The sequence below is a fragment of the Dunckerocampus dactyliophorus genome, chromosome 6 (assembly GCF_027744805.1).
Source record: "Dunckerocampus dactyliophorus isolate RoL2022-P2 chromosome 6, RoL_Ddac_1.1, whole genome shotgun sequence".
In the NCBI taxonomy this organism is placed as follows: Eukaryota; Metazoa; Chordata; class Actinopteri; order Syngnathiformes; family Syngnathidae; genus Dunckerocampus; species Dunckerocampus dactyliophorus.
Genome location: NC_072824.1, coordinates 2609776 through 2633793, shown reverse-complemented (window position 1 = coordinate 2633793; position 24018 = coordinate 2609776). Strand labels below are relative to the sequence as shown.

The 24018-nt window shown below is 41.3% G+C and overlaps 1 protein-coding gene across 3 annotated transcripts; it reads right to left on the bottom strand.

Moving 5' to 3' along the window:
• Window positions 1–487: 487 nt before the first annotated feature.
• On the bottom strand, window positions 488–20779 carry aspscr1 (ASPSCR1 tether for SLC2A4, UBX domain containing). 3 transcript variants are annotated; one of them, XM_054779959.1, is made up of 17 exons: window positions 20662–20779; window positions 20422–20477; window positions 20106–20220; window positions 18163–18263; window positions 16252–16309; window positions 16094–16167; window positions 15494–15983; window positions 14259–14321; window positions 11277–11416; window positions 9938–10019; window positions 8752–8818; window positions 6737–6799; window positions 6405–6457; window positions 5702–5753; window positions 5518–5587; window positions 3286–3479; window positions 493–1630 (listed from the first exon to the last, which is right to left on the bottom strand). In XM_054779959.1, the coding sequence occupies exons 1-17, from the start codon at window positions 20749–20751 to the stop codon at window positions 1620–1622; spliced, it is 1779 nt and encodes a 592-aa protein (XP_054635934.1). In that variant the 5' UTR covers window positions 20752–20779; the 3' UTR covers window positions 493–1619. The 3 variants fall into 3 exon arrangements, with proteins under 3 accessions (XP_054635936.1, XP_054635934.1, XP_054635935.1); XM_054779960.1 differs by having other exon boundaries at window positions 494–1630; window positions 14259–14318; XM_054779961.1 differs by lacking the exon at window positions 18163–18263 and having other exon boundaries at window positions 488–1630; window positions 20662–20751.
• Window positions 20780–24018: the final 3239 nt, after the last annotated feature.

Here is a 24018-nt window from a genome sequence, read left to right as displayed (position 1 = left end):
CCCTAATGAGGACAAAGCGGCATAGAAGATGGATGGATGAATAGATATTATTATTATTGTGCCTGTTGTGAGATCATTTAAACTTGCAATGAATGCATTGATCATTTATGGTCATTGTCTCAAGTTTCAAGAACACCGACACCCTGTGGCCAATGTAGAATACTACATTCATTCATTCACAAGGCTTCTTCTGCCTTGTATTTGTATTTTACTTCATTTAGTTAGTACATTTTGCCATTTTTATGCTTGAAAATGCTTAATTTAGGCTAAGAATAAGTACAATTTGCTTAAATATGCCCAAAAACAAATCAATGGGCCGTATACAACCACAAAACAGCAGTCATTCATTAAAAACGTGATAGAGTGAGGGTGAGACGTCCCGAAAGACATCTTTTGGCTTCCAGTCCAATCTGATTTTTTTTGTAGCCTTGCCGATCCGATCCCAATCCCCCCCCCCATTAGCTTTTGTTACAAACATAGAATATGGTTATGAAAATAGCTCTGCAAAAATAATGCAACCAAAGTATTGCCGAATTACACAGCATGACCAACAATATTGTTTGGTTTTTGTAACAAACCTCAGAGTAAGGTCCCTCATCCAATAAAAGATACAATTGGAAAAAATGGGTGTGCAAAGTACTTTTAGGGTAGGACTAATCACTTGATATGGTTATAGATTAATTTGTCATGCAATTTAGAATATGACTATTAAAAAAAAAAAAAAAATTTAAACAAACTCTCGAAAGCAGCGGTTACAGCAGCACTTCCCGTGTGAGCTCCCCGCACCATGACACAGCAGTCCGGGCACAGTAAGGGGGAATGACCGCTGTAGCTACAGCGCTGGATATCCGACGTCCAACGTGAAACTAATGTCACCACGGTACAGCGCGGATATGTCTGTATGGTGGTGTTACGTTTTCTTCCTCTTGCGGGTGGCGGGAGTCGAGTGGCAACCAGCTTTGAGGCACATTACCGCACCTACCGTGTTGGAGTGTGACTCAGTGTTACGAACGTTATACGGCAACCGGATCGGCCCCATCTCGTGGCGGAACCAGATATAATCCGATCTTCAAAATACAGCGGATCACCAGCAGATCCCGATCCTCAGATCGGGCCATCCCTCGTTCAAACAGGTACTGTACTGTAATGAATGATTTCTAATTCTTAGTCAGCTGAAATCTCCTGGGGGCCAAGCCTCACCTGTCCTTAAACCTAGTGACGCCTCTGGTGCACCACACTTGTATCTGGTAACAATTGTAAACCAACAGGGGGCAGCACATGGCTGGGAATGCCCATTCCAGCTGAGGAAGTAGTAAATGGTCATTGAAGTCCTAAACTGCATGGAAGTGTGGGGAAGAACATAAGAATGAGAGCGTTTGACAGCCAAACTTCATAAACACCACACTCACAAAATGGCACTTTTGAAACTTCCAAATTCACTTGTTTGAACAGCAATATTTATTTTGAAGCTGTGTTGAACCCCCCCATCAGCAGTCTTTCTGTCTGGTCATCAATGAAATATAACTTCTTCACTCAGCGAGTCTTTACCTCACGCAGTCCAACGTGGCAGCCATCTTCCACGCTGAGTCCTGGTGTGCACACATTTGGTGGCTGCCCTCTTATTTTTTACCTGTAAACAGACGTCAATCGATCCTAATGAGAACATCTCCTTAGTTTCCAACGCAGCACTGCAGTGTTTAAAGGGTCCCTGACATGATTTGTCAACTTTGTTTAAATATGTGACAGATATGTGATATGACAGAGGATGTTTACAGTCATTATAGCCAACATTTGAGCCATGGGTTGATAGTTTGAGGAGAAAAGAAGGGAGAAACATTTGGAGATTAAATTGCAGAACATGGACTTAAGCCTTAAGACATGGAGATGAAGATTGGTCGTTATTAAACACAGAATGGTAAGCGTAAATTACTCTGGAGTTGCTTATACTTCAATTACTCTTTTAAATCAGCTTCTTAATGAGCGTAAAGGGGTCTTTATAGCCTGATTTATTTTAGATTTCGTCACAGCTGCTGCCCCCCCACAGTACACATACATATGGCTGTGAAAAGATGTGTATATAAGATGTATAATGCTTTACAGCCTTGTCGCTATCATGGAAGTGTTTAGAAGACATTATGTAAACAAGACACCACTTACTCTGTTTTGTGGCAACTTTGAATTCATACTTGTTGTTTTTTTTCCCCTTTGTACCGACGGAAATAGAATCTTTAAAAATTCGTTTACAGTGTACTTTTAAGCCAAATGCTTGTGTGTGAAGGTGTTCTTTACAGCAGTGAAATGATCACTGCAAAGGACAGAACTTGAGTTGGGTGTCCATCTGTCTCATTCTCTGCACTTGCTTCGTCCATTGTTGCCTTAAACCTTCCTCTTTTGGAAAAGAAAACAAACTTGAGGTATCACTCGGACACTAGTCTACCATCTACCTCGAGAAGCATTTGTCTACTCTGCTTTAGCTGAGAGACGTCACTTCCAGAAATGAGGCTGAACAGCGAGAGGTAGCTGGCGCCATCAACTATGACTGTAGCGGTAATATTTTTGTGAATTTACCGTTTGCTTTAAAAAATGTAGAGCCTAATTAATTATAAACAGTACATACAAATTACAAACAATACATAAAATGTTTAAGCAAAGTTGATAGGAACCCTTTAAATACATTTTATCATGTCATGGACAGTGGAGCACTTCAAGTCCACATCACCGGATGACTCACGCCGACATGAGTGGGTGTCAACATAGCCGAAAATAGCCATCGCTTGGACGTTTGCCTGTGACTTTGTTCAGAGACATGAGAAGAATGAGCGATAATCAAGGATTTTTCAACAACGCATGTAAGTTTGCTGAGATAATGATGACGTTGATAACATATTATGTCTTAACTTATTTCTTATTATGTCTACTATATTGGGTATTCATTCATTCATAGATCCGTCTGTTTGGCTTCTGGCACGACTGCTTTTCTCTCAATCAGAAATATCATCACGTTTTAATCTCACAAGGCCCACAAGTTAACTACGGATAAAATGCAATTAATTGTGATTAAATATTTTAATCCATTGACAGCCCTTGTGTTAATGATAAATTAAATTAAATTAAAAGATGTGTGTGTGTTTGCTTTGACTTGGTGACCATGGTAAACTGTGCCTCTCAGATAAGATCCACAAAGAGAATCCCCAGTACTGTAAGCACAAGAATGAATGGACAAGCAGCCTCTATGCACGTGTGTGTGTGTGTGTGTGTGTGTGTGTGCGCATGTCCCGCCCTCACCTGGAAGCTTTAGCCATTTGGGCACCTTGCCCACATCAGATCTGTTGGTCTTAGCGGCCCGGGGGATGTTTGCGGACAGGTTTTCATCGTCCTCTGTGGATGCGCTGGTGTCAGGTGATGGCTCGAGAGGAGGCGGTCGCCCGTCTTCAGCGGCCGAAGAGCTGGAGGAATGTTCTGTTGGCTGGAGTATGCAGCTGGGATGTGGGAGAAAACACGGTTGGCACACAGACGAAGCTCAAGGACTTACTTGAATATGCATATGGGCCATATTCAACCACAAAACATTCATTCATATATTTTTGAAAAAACCTGATAGAGTGAAGCCGCAAAATTCAAGGCTAAAACTGCTAAAACAATCTTTGAGCTTGTGGCTAAAAACGTACTGTTCCTGAAATGCTCATTTAGGCCCTGGGATGGTTTCTTTTGGCGGGTTGAAAAAAAAAATGTGTGTCCGCACTGTGCCGGAATAGTAAATAGTTGCATCCAGAAGGGAACGGATCACCGGGTGAAAATTTGTAACACACAAGGCACACCTACGTGTGGCGCTGTACAGTAAACAGAGGCGCAGACGGAACCGCCTGACACACCAAACTATAGAAGAGGAAAGAACGCATGCGCACAAGTCCGTCATCTAGCGCTTTCCAAGGCTCGTCTAGACTTACGACAAAGTGAAATTAGTTCTTGATTCATTTTGGAGAGAAAGACAACAAAATATCAGGAGAAAGTCCACCGGGGTGAGTCATGTCCGTCCAAATATTCAGATACTATGTTGGCTTGCCGTCAACGCTCACTTCTGGTCACGTGACAGAGCACGTAAGCGGCGGTCCCAACCCGCCATACTTGCAAGTGCATGCTGAAATGTGCTAAAATGTGGGCAACATTTGGGGACCCGTATGTGGCAAGTACGGCCTCAGTATGGATTTGGGAGAACGCAGACGCGACGTAGCACGAACTTTCCCTGTGTCGAGGCTACAAATACGTGTGACGTGCATGCCCTTTGCTGCCAATGAGCACTCAACGCACTGACTAGATTTAAGTAAAATGTTCTTATGACAAGGTAAGAAGTAAGCCAAAGGCTCTTATAAGATACTTAATTTGAGATAAAATTGGCTTTTATGAGGATAGTTGTTTGTCTAGATGTTTGTCTAGATATAGGAGTATTACTCTATTTTCCTACAATTTCTATAGTCTCCAATGAACCTATCATGCATAATGAAGGAAGCCAGTACACGGGGGGAGCGTGTGAGCTCCACACAGATGTGTTCCAACGGGGATTTGCCTGATTGCGTGGGAATACTGACTAAACTACTGAGCCATCAACACCTTTTCTTCTCGGCATGTTTCTTATGTTGGTTACTTCTTTTCGACAAGCATAAAGCAAATTATATGGATGGAACTTTTTTCCTTTAAAACAAAGTTTGATTGTATCTAAGAGTCACTTCATTTAGGAAAACCTGTTGTCATAAACACTGTCAGAATTCTTTTTTGCCTTGATTTGCATGTAAATTCACTAGTTTTTACATTCATAAACTAGATACAAAGAGTCATATTTTCTTGAATCAAGTTGAATAATTTGACACATTTACAGATTTCATGACTAGATTTAATTGAATAAATCTTGGTACGCTCTATGAAATTTGCTGTGCAGCACTTCACATTGGTCCCCAATCAGCAAATCTTTACATTTATTTTTTTGTGTGTGAGTCCATTCTTAAATTTAGGAAGTTTAGAAACCAGTTTTATTCTTAATTTAAGACAAATATTCTTCATCTGCTGTGTTGAAGATGAATAAAAATAAGGTTTTTAGCTCGTTATTAGAAAAGAGAACTACTTTCTGGCAAAAAAATATTTCCATAAGAATTGGCCAACTATACTTTAATATAAGATTATTTTACTCTAAATTGCAGTGCTGTTCCAAAATCAGCAAATCTTTAATCTTTTTTATGTTTTCTGCGTGCGAGTCCGTTCTTAAATTCAGAAAGTTAGGTAAGCAGTTTTTGCTCTTAATTTAAGGCAAATGTATATTAATCTGTTGCTGAAGAATAACCTAAATACAATTTTTAGCTTGTTATTAGAAAAAAACTAATTTCTGGCAAAAAAATACCTCCGTAAGAAAAAAACGTGAAAAACGTACGTACTAAAAACACGCACGGTGGGTTGTGACCGAGGCCTTACTGAGGTGCGTCCTGCATGACGACGGTTCCCACTCAGCGTGCACATGTGCAGGCATACCTTGCAATGGATTCATTTGCTTGTAAAGCCGAGACAGAAGAGCTGAGGAGTTCCTTCTTCAAGTAGAGGTCTATGAAGCCAGCACAGATAATCCAGACACGTGCACGAGGCAAATGAATAAATGTCACACTGGGAACTACATTAAATACATCAGCATGTGTAAGAAAATGAAAGCACAAGACACCTGTCTTCACGTCACAGCCGAAGTACACCAGCGCACCAGGAAACAGGTCAGCCTGGTCACAAGACATCAAGAAAAGACAACACAATGTTTTAAAACAAGGGTGATTATAGCAAATAATACTCCTAAAATAAAGTAGTGTCTATCCTCACTGTAGAGTCTTATGAAGAAAGTAGGCCTGAAACCATAACAAATTTTGCTGGTTGATAATTGTGCTACAAGTTATCGTCGATAATAGATTTTATCGACAACATTTTTTGAGACCACTTTTTCATTAATTGTCATGGAGGTGCAATTCACATTTGAGCCACTAGATGGTACTCAAGTGTACTGTACGGTGTACCTGTGTGAGCCATTAGCTTGACACAGAAGTTGTACGTTTTTGTAATGTAGCCAGCGACACTGTCTGTGAGCGTGCACCATTGAGAGTTGGACAATATCGGCATATATCGGACATGCCTCATAAAAACGTTTTTGGTATTGAATGAGTTAATCAACTGTGGAAGAGAAAAAGGCATTCTTTTCCTCATCGTTTGCTTCAAGGCTGCCCCTTGCTGCGTGTGTGTGTGTGTGTGGTCATTACAGGAAGGCCAGTGTATGTGCCAGTCTGGGGAAAAAAATCAATCCAGTTGGGATGAGTGAGTGGGTGAGGTGAGGAGGCCGATTGCTTGAATGTCATCCTTGTTTCACTGTTACACTTTCTTACCTGGAAAAGTGTGACACTGAGATCCTCCAGAATTCTCTTCGGAGGGGTGATGACTGGAAAGAAGTTGAAATGAAATTATAGACTGGAGGATCATGTGATTGGTAAGATTGTATTCGACATTTAAGTTATTTTGGATTTTCTGTCATTTAGGGTGACAATGACACACACATTCACCTATAAATAAGTGGTGTGGAATGTCTTTTAACTTGACAATTCCATTCTCAGTGAAACGAGTGATCGTGGCTGACACTCGCTGGCTCAAGCGATACAGTCAAAGATCTAAGACAACTGTAGGTTAACACGCGTTGGGAAACTTGCTTTGATTGACTTACACAGGTAAAAAGTGAGCTGTGGATCCTCCAAGTGGCTCCTGACAAAATGCACCAAAGCCCCAACTGGAGTGAAAAACATAAAATACAAATGAAAGTTTTTTGTTAAAAAGACAAACTTTTCCTCTGATGTTTTGTTCTGTAGGCCAGTGGTCCCCAACATCCGGGCCGTGGGTCATTTGTTACCGGGGCGCATTTTTTTATTTTTATTTTCATGTTTTATTTTGAAAAGTGGCCGGATTCTCTCTGTTACATCCGTCTCACTTGATGCATGTCCATTGTGCGTGTGCTAACGTTATCTCATGCCGCACAGATAGACTACTACTGTATTTTTACCATTTTTCTTTCACCTCATATGTGGTGTCAAATGCTGATACTATGTGGGAATGCATAAAGGTACGTTTGGATGACTTATTGAGTGCTAATGTGCACATTTGTCTCAAGTGAATTCATGCTAGCACACTGCCTTTTACCACACACGTCAAACAGCGATGTAATAATTTTTCTGGAAAAACTTGGCTTAGATCGCTATAATGTACAACCCCCCCCCCCCCCCCCCCCACCCCCCGGTCCGCAGGAGATTTGTGGGAACACAAGCCAGTCCGTGGGTCAAAAAATGTTGGGGACCACTGCTGTAGCCTGTCATGCTGAGGATGAAAATTATATTAGGGATTCTCTGATCGATGGGCCACCGATCAGTATCAGATTTCCGTCTATACGATAAATGTCTTTCAACGCCGATCACCTGTGGCTAGTACTACTACAGCCCGCAGCAATCAGTGTGTGTGCAGTGTAGTGTCTTACCCTAACCAGCATCATGCTCTGACCACTTTCCTTCACAGTGCGCAGGTGGCCGAAACAAAAACATCAACATCAACTTAACGTCTTTTATGTTTTTTTTTGCATGAGAGGCAAAAAGAGGTGATGACGCAAGTGCACTGTTAAAGCAGGTTTAAGCGATATAATCAGCCTCAAGGTGGCAAAAGCGCATTTGATAAGAGCTCGGCATGGATCATTTGCATGTAAAAACACACTCGACAGCGAGGAGGAAGTGAGAGAGCGTGGAGTGTAGCGTGTAGCAGGTTACGCATTGTAGGGAAATTTTAAAGCATACACACGCGTGCACGCACAGTTTAGTTCCAAATGTGAAAATTGGAAATTGTTCATGGTGTTACTGATGTAAAACAATGCTTTTTTGTGTTTATGTTGTAGTATACAGTAATTGTATGTAGTAATGTTCTACTGCTGATCACTAAAGAACGGGAAAAGGTAGAAACAAACTTTTTTCCTGATGAAAGACAAGAATTTAATCTTTGTTTTGGTAGGTTCCATGTTTATATAGCCATAAAACACAATATTCGTGCCTTGAATAATCAGTCAAAATGGCCGGAACTGAAGGGGTTGTCTTTTGCAAAATGGCGGGGTTGAATGAGTTAATTTGAAGAACAAATATCTGACAGAGCATGGTGAGTTTTGGAGGCTCACTGTGTCATCAGTCAAACAGCAGCTAACGCTGCCATGTGGCCCACACTCACCCGTATGTGCGTGACAGAAGGGTAAGCTAGCAACAGGCAAAATAATTGAATTCATCGGACGAGATGAGCAGCCTTTCTCAGTGGTGGAAGACACCGGGTTCGCCGAGTGCTCTCTCACGTACCTGGACATCCTGCTACAGCTCTACCAATGTACTCTCACATCCAAAGTCTACTTAAAGAAGGCGTCTCATCCTCTGGAAGTTTCACCAGCGATATATGTTCTCTTCAAAAAGTAAATATAGATATTTTTCATAGATATTTTTCATATCATAAGGCCAATAGCACTTTTAAATACATTGAATGTATAATTAATCCATGTGATCGGTATCGCACGATTTGAGCCCTGGATGATTGTATCAGAATTGGCAACGTAGAACCCTGATCGGAGCTTCCCTACTTCATATCTTTTGTGTGCGCTTCAGTCATCATCATGGTATGGGGGCCACCAAGGACTTTATAGCATTGCAACTCAATGACACAGACCTGTCTCAAGGGGGCGGAAGAAGCCCTGGAGAACGTGTCGATCTGGAAACTCTACCCTTAGGACCACCTGGATGCACGGCAGAAAAATGAGGGAACATAAGGGACACTTTCCAAAAAGCAAGAGAAAATAAGGGACTTTTTCTGCAAATGAAAAAATAAGGGCTATTTTCCAGAAAATACGGGAAAATAAGGGACCTTTTCCAGAAAATAAGGAAAAAGTGAGAAAAAAAAAATACGGGAATGTATCCAAAATTTTTCCCCTTAGTGTCCCTTACTTTCCTGATTGAACAACATTTTCATTTTCCAGGCAATGACGGAAAATAAGGGACACTTTCAGAAAGTAAGAGAAAATAAGGGCCTTTTTCTGCAAAATAATGGAAATTGACCAGAAATTATGGGAAATAAGGTTAATTGGAGACTCTAAATTGTCCATAGGTATGAATGTGAGTGTAAATGGTTGTTTGTCTATATGTGCCCTGCCATTGGCTGGCCACCAGTCCAGGGTGTACCCCGCCTGTTGCCCAAAATCAGCTGGGATAGGCTCCAGCATGCCCCCGCGACCCTAATGAGGAGAAACGGTATAGAAAATGGATGAATGGATGGGACCATTTCCAGAAAATAAGGGAAATTGACTGGAAATGAGGGACATTTTCCAAAAATACGGGAAATTTACTAGAAAATGGAGTAAAAAAAAAAACTTTCTGAAACTGTCCATTATTTTCCAAATGGAAATTATAGAAAATAAGCAACATTTTCCAGGCAGTGGCGGCAAAATAAGGGACACTTTCAGAAAGTAAGGGAAAATAGGTTTGCCAGAAAATATAGGAAAATGTTCAAAATATGGGCAAATGAGGAAAATAAGGGACATTTTCTCGAAAATATGGTAAAAATGAGGGGAAATAAGAGACCGTTTCCAGAAAATAAAGATAAATTTACCAAAAAAACCCATGGAAACATGAGGAAAAACAAGGGACATTTTCCAGAAAATCACAAGAAGGAAGGGAAACGTTCCAGAGAAAAAGGAAAAAATTTGGGAGAAAAAAGGAAACTCTTTTCCAGAAAATGAGGTAAAATAAAGAAAATCTCCAGAAAGTCGGGGAAAATGATGGAAAATAAGCAACATATTCTGGAATGATGAGGGAAAATAAGGAACACTTTCCAGAAAGTAAGGGACGAATTTACACACTTTGGGGTATCTGTCCATCTTCTCCTTCATCTGAGTTTCTCGAAGGGTTTTAGTCATCAGGGGCGCCTCCTCCAACAATTTCCTGGGGAAAAAAATGATGAAGAGTGACGCAGATATACAGTACGTCATACGAGTGGGGAGAAATAAAGGAGAAGATTCATTCTTATAATAAGGAAAGTAAGTATTTGATGTTGTAAGCTGAACAGTCCATTTTATAGTAATTTTACTGCAACTGAGAGACTGAATGTAAAAAAGTCACGCCTTGTTGGCAAGGACAGAGGTCAAGTGTTTCTTGTAGTTGTTCATGAGGGTCGCATGCATTTCTGGAGGGCTTCTGGTCAAAGAAACCCAAAGCAGAATCTGTCCACCTCCATGTTTGACAGTAGGGATGCTGCTGTTGGACTCATATTCACCATTTCTGCCTCCCAACACGTCCAGTCCTCAGCCCACATTCACCCGCCTCGTGTGAGTCATTCAGGTGTTCTTTTGACATTCATGTCAAAGTTGAGACGGCTCAGTGCATGTATCTTCTTGAGCAGGGTGGACCATTCGGGCACGGCAGGATCTCATTCGATCGCAGCAAAGTGTCTTACGGATGCTTTTCTTGCCGACTGTGCTCCCAACTCCCTTGACATCACGAGGCAGCTCATCCTTTGTCATTCTGAGCTGCTTTCACACAATTATCCTGACCCCACCAGGTGAAATCTTGCACGGAGCTCCAGAGCGAGGGTGACTGTAAACTTGCATTTCTTCCATTTATCAATGATTGCACCATAGCCCTTTCTCACAGAGCTTCTTGTTGAGCTTGAGGTCAGCTCTTTGGTCTTGCCTATAGTGGTAGCGAGGATTGAATGGAAGAGAGTGTTTGTGTGACAGGTGTCTTTTTGCCACATAATGAGTTGAGAGGGAGTACTTTCCTCAAGGGACAGGGCTCATTTGTGTTATTTCATGGATACGCTCTGTGGGTGCTTGCTGGTTGGTGCTCAGATAAAAAAAAAAAAAGTATGATTATTATTATTATTATTATTATTATTATTATTAGAAGGGATTATTTTAATGCCAAGTTGATGCTGAATATGTATTAGTAAAACTTATTTTTTTTTTAGCCAAGTTAATATTAAGTTAAAGCAAAATTCCTCTTGAAGGGAAAAAGATCATTCTTCCTTGTGTTGGTTGAATTGAATTATTAGATGAACGTAAATACAAATAATTATAATGAATAAATATATAACAAATAATATATAAATAATAAAATTAGTAATATCATTTAATAATAATAATGAAATAGTTTTTTGTTTTGTTTTGATTTAAGCCTTCAATGACACTTTCATCCACTCACCTCTCACTCTTCAGCTGGGCAAAGCGCTTGCGTACATCATCCACCGTCACTTCAAAAAACTCATCCGGCAACTCGACATCGTCTTTTGCGTTACGGGATCGAGATTCCATATGGTAGATGAGGGGCTCTCTCTCCACCGGCTGCGGCATGAGAGTAAGGATGAAGAAAATGATTTCTTATCTAAAACATGACGTGATCTGATACAGGACGATATCAGGGTAGCCACCATAGCACTAGGGATGGGGTTGACCCGATCCAGTATCTGTATCCAATACCAGCAGAATTCACATATTGGAAATTCTGATACCACCTGCGGAGATTTCTGATATCCATGAGCCACGTCTGGGCTTTAAAGGGTCCCTGACATGATTCATCAACTTTGCTTAAATATGTTACATATGTATACAGATGTGCTAGATGTTATGTAGATGGAGGACTTGGTTCAGTATATTTTTCATCAAAATAGTAGTCATGCCAAAATATTGCGTTGCTGCTGGATGTTCACAGTATCCCAGTGATACTGTGAATATGTTTTCTTTTCCAAACGAGGAAGTTTTAAGACAAGAATGGATGAAGCAAGTGCAGAGAACGAGACACAGATGAACGCCCACCTCGAGTTCTGTTCTTTGCAGTGATCATTTCACTGACGACTGCTATGAAGGAACACCTTTACAAGAAACATTTGGCATGAAAGTACACTATAAACACTTTTTGAAAAAGGATGCCATTCCGCTGGTACACAGGGAGAAAAAAAAAGACAGAAGAACTACGTCAGAGTTGCCACAGAACAGAGTAAGTCATCTCTTGTTTACGTCTTCTAAACACTATTCCATGATAGCGACAAGGCTGTTAAAGCCTCATACATGTTATATACACACCTTTTCACAGCCATATATTTACTGCGGGGGTGTGGACACGCCTTTACGCTAATTAATAAGCAGATTTAAAAAGAATAATTGAAGGATAAGCAACTCCAGAGTAATTTACACTTACCATTCTGTGTTTTGAAGGCAACCAATCTTCATCTCCATGTCTTAAGGTTTAAGTCTATGTTCCGCAAGTTCTCTAGCTCATCTCCAAATGTTTTTTCCTCCTCAAAAAGTATTGGCAAATGGCTCAAATCTTGGCTATAATCACTGTAAACATCCTCAGTCTTCTTCTGTTTGTTTACCTGAGTGATAGTACTCTCGATTGCGTCACTTCCGGAAATGAGAATGAACAGCGAGAGCTAGCTTGTCATGGGTGGCGCTATGAACAACAGTCCTGGTCACGATTATTGGCATCCATGAAATTTAAGCACATAATGTAGAATATCATGAAAAAAATGAATGAATGAAAGCGAAACAGCTTTGGGCTAGAGACAACTCATGTTTGATAGAGAGCAGCAAACGATAAAACAAAGCAAAGCAATAGGAGGAAAAAAATAGAAAAAGTGAAAGATTGCTGTGACACAGGTATTGACACCCTTTAAATCGGTGTAAGGAAAAAAACCATTTGACTCACCTGTGACAAATCAGGAATCACCTGTGTTAAACTGTCAGCACCAACAAATTGTGACCTAAATGTTTTTAAAAAGCCACATGTTATTTTTTTGTCTGTTGGTCACAATGGTGAACACAATGGTGACCTCATAAGTGCTATTATTAGAAAACACGGGAGCTCTAAAAGGATATCAGGCCATCTCCAAGGACCTTGGTATCCCTGTTTCAACAGTGCCTAATGCTATTAGGAAGTTTTTAAAGAATGGAACTGTCAAGAACCTCCCTGGACATGGTGGGAGGAGGAAAATCAATGAGAGAAGTCTTCAAAGGTTGGTGCCAACTGTGGAAAAAACCATGTAAAACATCCAAACACCTGCAAGTGGACCTGGAACAATCTAGGCTCATGAAAGGAATGACTGATCTTTGCCAGAGAGTACCTGAACAAACCACAATCCTTCTGGGAAAATATTCTGTGGACATATGAAACAAAAATACAACTTGTTGGCAATGCACACCAACAGTTTGTTTGTAGGCGGCGAAATGAAGCTCACAGGGAAAAGAACACCCTCCCAACAGATCCATCATGTTTTGGGGCTGGTTTGCCGTATCACAGGAATCATGACATCAGAGGACTACCAAGGGTTTTGAAAACCAAATGTGCTCCCCGGTATGAGAAAGCTTGGTTTGAGTTGAAGCTCATGGGTTCACCAGCATGATAAAGACCCAAAAGCACGCAGGAATGGTTGAAATGGACTGCTTTAAACTGGCCAGCGATGAGTCCTGATCTTAATCCCATTGAAAATCTGCGATGTGAGCTGAAATCTGCCATTCAGAAAAGGAATCCTGCAAACACTCAAGAGCTTGAAGAAATTGCAAAGAAAGAGTGGGAGAAAATACCAGCTGAGAAGTGCAAGAAGCTTCTAGATGGCTGCAACATTTGGAGGCCGTCATTGCTGCCAAAGGGTGTACAACCAGATATTAAGGAGGGGTGCTTTTGTTACAGTCCATGTCATTGTTCATCTTTCCTCTTTGAAAATGGAACATGTAAGTTCAAAAATATTTTTTTTTTGTTCAATTACTTTGGAAATCTACTAATAAAACTAAATGATATTAATTTGGTACATTTTCATTTATTTCTGAAGATATTATAAAATATGAAAGGGTGCCAATAATGGTGACCAGGACTGTATAACTGTATAACTAATTTACCATTCGCTTTCAAAAATGGAACAATGTAGAACGTAATTACAATCAATATATAACATACTGGTACTTCATCACAGTTGGTATAAATGGTATGTCAGGGACCCTTTAAGTGCGATCCAACCTACCTTGGTGTTCACGGCATCAGCGAGTGATGTGTGGCTGTGGTGTTGGAAATGTATTGTAAAAAAATGTGGACTGGTGCATCCCTACCCTGCATGCAGCACAGCCTCAATTTTCTTGTCAAACATTACAGGACCATATTATTATGATTATGATTATTATTATTATTTTTTACCTGTAAGAACGTCACTGATTCATCGATGTCCTCACTTGGCTTGTTGGCAGTGGGTCCATGCTGCTGGGGAGGGGGGAAATGAAGGGTTTCTGATGAGAAATTCGATTCATTTCACTTCCAATTGAATTTATTTACATAGCGGTTATCTCATGGCGCTTTACACGTGAAGGTCTCAATCATAAATGAAAACAGAGAGCCAAATGAAACCCCACATGAGCAAGCACCTGGCGACAGAGGCGAGGAAGAACGCCCTCTGGGGAAGAAACATTGAACAGAACCCAGGCTCTGTGGGGCGGCCGTCGGAAGAGGTAGGTTTTGAGTTGACTTGTAAATAGAGAGAGGGTGTCTGTCCCACCCAGATTGAGTAGGGGAGATGGTCCCATAACAGAGGTGCCTGATAACTAAATGCTCTGCCTTCCATTCCACTTCTAAAAATACCAGGAGTGGCAAGTAATTGTAAATACTGGGAGCGCAGTGTTCTCCTGGGTTGATAGGGTTCTAGAAGCTCTTTGAGACACAATGGTGCCAGACTGTGTAGTGCTTTATATGCAAGGAGAATTTTAAACTGAATTCTAAATCTGACAGGTAGACCAGTGCAGTGAGGCTAATACGAGTGCGATATGATCTCTTCTTCTGGTTCCGGTTAAGATTTAGGGGAAAGAATTTTGGACTAACTGAAGGGTCTTTAGGATTTCTTTGGGCAACCTATTAAGAGAGAGTTACAACAATGCAACCTGGTGGTCGGAAAAGCATCAACAGGTTTTTCTGCATCTGGTAGTGGCAGGAATTTTCAGATTTTCTTTGTTTTGTAAATGGAAAAATGCTGTTTTTGACACTAAAGGAAAGGTACTGATGGAAGACGACAACAAGGTGTCTGACTGTATGAGCCTGATGATTGTGTATGAATTGCTCACATAAGATGTTTTCCAAATGTTCTCCAAAGTCCTGCCAAGAAGCTCTGTTTCCAGTACAGGAAGGATGTCCACATAAGGACAATGTTCTGGTATGGCTTAGAACCCTATGGAACTGTAGCTCAATAAACCACTGGAGCCCCTTCTCCCTCAAACTGCAAACGTGTCTTGTTTTGCTTCTCAATAATTCCATGACAGCGCTTGCGTTGACTGTGACAATAGCAAAGTGGCAGTCAATCGTAAGCTTAACATGCAAACATCCTCATCATTGTGAAAATGTGATCATTTTTCTTAGGAAATCTTTTGTCCACACATAATACTCACCTTGGCGGAAGAACTGTTGGAAGGCTTGGCTTTCTTGGCTTTGGGTGATTCTACTGCAGACGACAGCGATGAAAACGATAAAGAAGAGGAGGGTCTGACTGCACTTCCTCCTGTACCGCCAAGGCGCTGACCACCTCCAGAAAAAGGAATGAATGGCGCAGGTGATCGGGGGATGATCTTTGACGGTCCTGCTTCCTCGCCATCATCCTCTGGCAGTCCTCTTCCTTCTGGTTGAGCCACAAGCTGGACTTTGGCTACACTATCTTCTTGAACAGGAAGTGTACTCGTGGCAGAAACAGGACAGGGAGCAGGAACAATTTCCTTTGGCAGAGATGGGTTGGCGTTCTTAGCTTTCACGTGGGATGCTGAGCTTGGTGAACGTGATGGAGCAGGCTGAGCGGGTGAGCCAGCTGGGTATTCATCAGCGGCGGGTCCAGTTGTATCCATGCCATCTTCCTCTTCTTGGGCTTTCTTCTTTTTCAACAAAAACCTGAAGAGAGTATCGCTTAGAGCGAACTGAGATTTTTAACAATACACTAACAGGGAGCGATGGCTATTCTGCTATTACAAAAAAAAAAAAAGGGGAGGGGGGCAATCTACCTGACAATGGCACTTCCTCCAGTGAGGCCCAATGATTTCAGAGTGGCCTTCTTGAGGGCCTCTTCCCCACACACCTATGCACACACACAGCTAAGTGTCACACTGGAAAACCCGAATGTTGCTGCCTTGCCAGTTACAGTAGGAGTGACACTGCGTACCTCATCCCGCATGTAAACACACACGGGGGTGGAGCCAGCCTGGGATAGCTCTGACACACTAATAGGGGAAAGAAAACAAAATTTGAGCAAGATGAACTCATGGAAAAACACAAAAGGTGGTGTCCGCGTCGTATCTTTGGCAACAACCAACGAAGGTTAAAGTGAGCTTCGGTGTTCATTTATCCCTTTCATTCATCATGTATGTGCATTAAGAACTGTTTTATGCATGTAAAACTTGAACTGTAAAACTATAACAACATGTTCGGTGTTCACATTTTTGAGAGTCAAGCGCTGATGACGGGCGACATAGCGGACTTCTGGTTCCATCAAGTTTTGTGATCAAAATACGTTAAGTGCTACTTGGACTCACGCAGTGTATTAACTCATTCAATCCCAGCAGTTTTTCAAAAGACAACCCCTTCAGTACCGGCCATTTTAGACCATTTTGACTGATTTTTCAAGGCACACACAATATTGTGTTGTATGGCTACATAAACATGGAACCTACCAAAAGAAACATTAGACTCCAGTAGAAATAAAAAGTTTGTTTCTACCTTTTTCCGTTCTTTAGTAATCAGCAGTAGAACATAGGTAAGTTTCAGGAAAATATCAGTTCCCAACTAAAACAAGGAAAAGATACATTTCAAGCATAACTTAACACAAAAAAGTTACTGTAGCCTTATTTTGTTTTACATCAAAATAACTATTTACAAATATAACACCATTTACAGTGTCCACACACTCTCACTTCCTCCTTGCTGTCCAGTGCGTTCATACATGCAAAAGATCACAGCCGAGTTCTTCTTCCGCCACCTTGTGGTCGTTTTTATGGCTTAAAACTGCTTGAAAAGTGACCTCTTTTATTGTGCACTTGCGTCATCACCTCTTTTTGCCTCTATAAATACGAGCAAGTGTTCGGGTTGTTTTTTTTTTTTTAAACTGTACAAACATGTCTTTGGTATTGAATGAGTTAATAACATGACAAGAGGCACGCCATATTATGCGCTAACCGGAAAATTTACGCAAACATAGGAAAAATGTTTGTGCAAATTTGTCACATAAACACGCAAACTGAGGTTTCCACTGTAATTGACAAGAGTAAAATGCTCTCCCTTCATTTTGACATATTTGTAACAAGTGTTCCTACCCTCACCTATGGTCATGAGCTCTGGGTAGTGACCGAAAGGGCAAGATGGCGGGTACAAGCGGCCGAAATGAGTTTTCGCTGTAGGATGGCTGGGCTCTCCGTTAGATATAAGGTGAGAAACACGGTCAGCTGGGAGAAACTCGGACAGTAGAAGCGCTGCTCCTCCGCACCGTGAGGAGCCAGATGAGCTGGCTCGGGCATCTGATAAGGATGCCTCCCGGACGTCGCCCTGGGGAGGTGTTCAGGGTACGTCCGACCGGTAGCAGGCGTCAGGGAAGACCCAGGACACGTTGGAGAGACTATGTCTCTCAACTGGCCTGGGAAAGCCTCGGGATCCACCGGGAGGAGCTGCACGAAGTAGCCGAGGAGAGGGAAGTCTGGGCAACCCGGCCTCGGATAAGCGGTAGAAGATCAATGGATGGATGGTAAAAAGTGTTTGGAATCATGTTTAAGCCACCAAAAGCAGCAATTTTGTCTTTTTTTTTTTTGTAAAAATTGAAGTGACTGATATATTTGGTTATGGGAATGTTTTATTCTGTATCGGAATTGGTCTCATGTCGAAATGTCAACAGCCTGATAAAGTGAAGCAGGACATTTATTGACCTGTTCCTTTGTCAATCTGAGCATTCTGCTCCTTGTTGGAGAACAGCACGTTGTGTGAAAAGCACTGAAACATTCAACAGTTTAGAACAGGTCACATTCCTTTCACCTCAAACACACACTAAATTTTGATCATGTTGGCATACACGCGCACACACACACACCTGATCTGAGGAAAATGAGTCAGCACTTCCCAAAGACTCTGCCCGCAAGAAAAACAACTCTGGAGACGGGAGCCGTCCTCCATCTGCAGCGCGATCCGCACCTGGGAAACGTAAAAATCACGCAAGGGATTGAGGTTTTCCCGTTTGAAAATGCCACAATAAAACAAAATGTCAACAAGCGAGCTGTGCCAAAGGATCATTGGAGCTCCACTGCAACATCAACACATTTCAAAAACAAAGAAAACTCCAAATAAAACAGCAACACGGAGATGACAAGTGGCCAATGGTTAACCATTGCATTGGCTGCCACCAGGGGACGCCTCAAAGTGGCATTGACCACTTTTATATCTGTTTACTACTGTTAGGGCCATTGCAGTAACGATTAATACAGAGCTACATTGCCATTGTCCATATCGTAATATACAAAATATATTTTTTTAAAAGCATGTAGCCTATAATAACTTCCATCCCTGTGGATACCCTGTATTAACCGCTTGGGATTTGCTCACGAGGCATAGGGAGGAGAAATCATTTCCAGGATAACTTAACCATTTCTGGGATATTTGACCCCCCCCCCCCCCCCCCCCCCCCCCACACACACACACACACACACACACACTTTTCACATGCTTTCCATGACTGGAAACATCAGTGCATCATCATCATCATTCAATTATTTTCCAGGACGCCCGACTATGCTTTGTTTTCCCCCTTTGGGCACTTTCCGGAGGCTATTTCTAAAAAAACAGCAGTCATTTAATGAGAATGATGACAAAATATCAGGAGAATAGAGCCATAATGTTAAAGAGAAAACATAGCATGAAGTTGATATAACAAAGACTAAACATAGGTCTTTTTTTTTTTTTTTTTTTTAAACAGAGAAAGAAACAAAACAAAGAATAAAGTTGCAATTTTAGTGCATTTTGTTTGGGTAAAAGTTGCAATATTATGATAAAGTAAAAATATTAGCAATATTACAATATTATCAGCCCAGTATTGGCATAAACATGCAATATCTGTTGATATTAGTATGGGTTTTCCCCTATAATGAAAACCGATAATAAAAAACTGCTGTGTATAGGCCTACGGGCTCCCGCACTTGTCGTCAACGAGGCTTCCAGTGGCGTCAATACATGCAAATACTCGGTCACCCCGCAGTCGGAACTGGGCTCGATATGTCAAAACCACGGGCGCGGGCATGCCGCAGATGGCGCCGATGTTAGCCAACTTGCTTGCTTGTAGGGGCGCCGGCACGGTCTGGCTGTCTCTGCTGTCAGTCTACGTTTTTGCCCACATTGAGGGTCACCAAATGTGGAGATGCGAGGAGCCTTCGTCCTGCGCTGACTTAGATGTTTCGTCGGCAAAGGAAATATAAACAAATCAGTGCAAAATTGTGCGCCCTCACAGACAGTGTCGCTCGCTACATTGCAACAGTAATGTTCCATTTCATACGGTTATATGGCATACATTTTATGCCACATAATTGCGACGTTTCCGTGAAACATTAAGAACAACAAAGTGGTTGATCGCGAACGTCTTTTACTGTTAACAGCTTGCGACTCAGCCAACAACATACATGCTTCTGCGTTAAGCTAATGTGGCTCACACAGGTGCACTATACTCGAGTACCACCTAGTGGTTCAAATGTGAATTACACCTCTCATGACAACAATGAAAAAGTTGTCTCAAAAAATGTTGTCCATAGTATCGATTATCAACGATAATCGTAACAGGCCTACACTCAATTCGCTTTGCAATACACCCCCTAGGAGGCAACAACAGCCACGCGGCCTGACCCGTCTGTGTCGATGATGTGCAACGGTGACTCGGACCAGCAGACCTCCTCACCTACGTGGGTTACCTGTACCGTTGCACCATGAGAATCTGCATGACTTGCGTATGAGCAGTGACGGACAGACAAGTGGTCACGACTTTGTTTTTACCTGACTATCAGGTAGTGTCTGGTTCCTTGTACTTGGCACCACTTCCAACTTGGCATTGTTGGGCAAGTTAGCAAACCTCCACTGCAGCGTTAGGTCCAGAACAGTCCTCTGAAACCTGTCCAAAGAGCACAGCAGTCTCAGTCTATTGATAGATGATGTGAAGGTTTACATTAAACAAAATGACTCGGCCGCCAATTTAGTTAACTTCATGAATAATTATTAATGTGGAACGGCCAACTGACGACATACATCGGACGTTCAACACACAGGTTGTCATTTCCAACATGTAAACAACTTTAAAACATGTGTCACTCACTTCAAACCGTAACTGTCGGGGTCGAATCCGTGCTTTTTGCATACGTCTTCCAGCACCTAAAGAAGCAACATGAAGTTAGCATAACTTACAATTGTGATATGTCAGCGCACACAATCTGATCTGTCACTGGCTAGCTAGTTAGCCAAACAAGCTAACAGAGAGAAAAATGGCGTTTGGAAACAACATTCTGAGAAAGCACCAGCCTCGGCAACAGTGAAACGTTCTTTCCAGCCACGTTACCTGCAATAACGGTGTGTTCGGAAGCACTTTGACTGTCTGTCGTCTTCCATTTGGAGTCAGCACCGTCACAGCTGTGCCGTTGGCGGCCATTGTGCTAGATGACGTCAGTGTTTATTTGAATTACCTTTATTGAGATTGTGTGCGGAACAGCGATAGAAATTTCGGCTCCTTTTAGAGAGCCGGGTCCTTAGGCTCGGCTCCGTGAAAAGAGCCGGTATAAAAAAATATAAAATTTTTATTTACATTGATTTATTTAAACCTCAATGACTGAATGAAAGCTACAAAATATCATGTTAAATTATAAAATACAAAAACAAAGGCCCATCTCAATAGACAAATTAGGTCAAATCTCTTCATGCAAATTTCTTGCCAACGAATCAGCTCTAAGAGCTCCGCAGTGTGTTTAACCCGGCCCCTCCCCCTGCTCAGTGTGGACACTGCGATGCCGCCACACATCTTGACCAATGACATTCACCTTTAACAGAAAAAAAAAGGCGAGGAAAAATCTAATCAGCTCAGAAATAACGCGAACCGGCTTCTTGGAGTCGATTCGTTCGCGACCTACACTTAACTTGTGCAAACAAGCAAAAAACAGCACATGGTCTTCAGTCCCAAAACTTGTTCTGTCTAAATTTGTTATACTGACTCTACTGTCATTTTTACAGTTTTAATCAAGTGATTATTATTATTATTTTAGTGTCAGTAACTGGAGATGCTCTGAACCTTTTACAAAGAAGGGAACGTGTGCCAAACTTCAGCAGGGACCACAACTTAGGTGCCAGACTTTAGATGTAAAGTGGGCCCTAAAATGGCACAAACGGCCTACTTTGAGTATGCAAGAACCATATGGAAGCAGCATAGTTTTCCTTTGGACTTTTCAGCCGTGGAGGACATGGATGACTTAATTGTGGGAAGTGAAACTGGACTGAAACACAAGTAACTTTATTGATGAATAATATTTGTCATTCTGTAAACAGGCTAAAACCCACCCATCTTGATATGTCATACTGTATATATACACACACCGTATACAGGTGGTCCTCGTTTTACCACAAGCCGTGTTACGATTTTTCCTGCTGAAGAACACATCTGCATAAATTATTAATAGGCGACTGAAAACAGAAAGAAAAATAGAACTAGTTCCGTGCGCACAGTGGAAGAATACATGGGCGGAGTAATACCGGGGGGACAAATACACTCCTGATCAAAATCTTAAAACCGGTTGAAAAATGGCTAGAATTATCATTTTGCACATTTGGATCTTAATGAGGGTTTAAGTAGAGCTACAATATGCAAAAACAAGAAGGGGGGGTGAGACAAAAAGCACTTTGAAAAAGTCATTTATTGAAAGCAACAATTAAACTCTAATAGGCTGTTTATCAGCTGATCAAAAGTTTAAAGACCATCGCTCAAAAAAAGAACAAAAATCTCTCCAAAGCAGAACCAAAAATGTTCTCAGTAGGACTCAGTAATGAGGAGCTCCACCGTTCTTGTTCATCACTTCCAAAATGGCTTTGGGCATGTCCTGTTGAAGAACCCAGCTGTTACCACACAGACGAGGGCCCTCAGTCATGAGGGATGCCCGCTGCAACATCTGCATCCGTTTCACGACCCCGCACCACCTGAAGCTCCGGTGTTCCACTGAATGAAAAAGCACCCCAGATGATGATGGACCCCCCTCCACTGTGCCGGGTAGAAAACATCCCACCACGTTGAAAAAGAGAAAGCTTCTTAGCTTTACCATCAGGAGGGCATGACAGTGGGAATGCCTGACACAAAATTAACATTTGGAGCAGATTTAGGCTTTTATAGCTTGTGGTCTTAAACTTTTGATCAGCTGATAAACAGCCTATTTCAGTTTAATTGTTGTTTTCAATCAATTACTTTTTCAAAGTGCTTTTTGTCTCACTCCCCCTTCTTGTTTTTGCATATTGTAGCTCTACTTAAAACCTCATTAACATCCAAATGTGAAAAATGCTAATTCTAGCAATTTTTCAACTGGTGTTAAGACTTTGATCAGGAGTGTACATAGGTGGAGTACTAAGTAGAGTAAGTAGAGTAATAAGAGTAATAAGTGGAGTAATAAGTAGGCAGGGTCATACAGAGATGACGCATAATCACGTGTTGCTGCATTGGGGAAGGACTCCTTCTCCTTCCTACCACAATGCACTTCTGCCATCTAGTGAACATTTTTTATGGCATTAAAATTGCTCTTGAGCCTATTTTAGCCTCGCGCGCGCAAAAAAGTAAAAGACTTATAAATACGTTGTTGGGATGGGGTGTTCGGGTCTCCACAGCTGGGTGTTCCAGTTGTCCCTTGACCTATCCTTTTCTTTTTCCTGGGGCTCCGCCAGCTGCGGACCCCAGCGCTTTCTGTTCACTCCAGTGATTACTTCCACGCTGAAAGTCAATTAAAGAACTGTCATCCGCTCACCTTGCTTCCGCATTCCGTGGTCCTCGGCACACGCAACCGTAACAACACGATGAGTTTATTCTTGTAAAATTGCGACTTTTGTTCTTCATCGAATTATGACATTTTTTCCTTAATATTTTGACTTTATTCCTGTAAAATTACATCCGTTTTTTTCCATTTGTTTTTTTAAATTGCCCAACTATTTAATTTCAGCTTCTCTCTTGTAAATTTTCTTCTCGTGATTATAACTTTATATCTTTGAAAAAAAATTACATTTGAATAAAATTTCAACATTGTTACTAAAATATTTTATTCTCATAACTTGCAACTTTTTTCTCATTAGAAAACTATTTTTTCTCTTAATATTTTTACTTTACTCTAGTAAAATTTCTGATGTTTTCTATTTCAGCTGTTTTTTTCCCAAATATCTCAACTTTCTTCTTGTATATTTTCTTCTAATATTTTGACTTTATTCCCATGTTATAATTTTTCCCCAACCGAAGTTTCCAAAAATTACAACTTTATTCATTGTTTTTGACGTTTTTCTTTAATATTTCAACTTCATGCTACTAAAATGCCATTTGTTGACATCCTCATACTATGATTTTATTCTTGTGAAATTATGGCTTTTTTCCTTGCTAGATTACAACTCTTCTCAAATTATAAAACAACAATATGAGCCATGAGCAATAAAACATTGGATATCAAGAGTATGTTATGTCGACTTCCCTGACAACCTCCTCAACATATTTTGCCATCAAACAAATGCGGCAAACACGACAACGTTGGGAGAACCACATGCTACCCAGCATGGGTGTACAGTGAGTTTGGCATGGGCATTTTGCGTAGATATTAATTTGTATGCATACATGGTGCAGGTAGCTTACGTCGTGCGTCGTGTGCGTGTTGACGTGTTGTGTTGCTTGGATCGCCTTTTTGTGCAA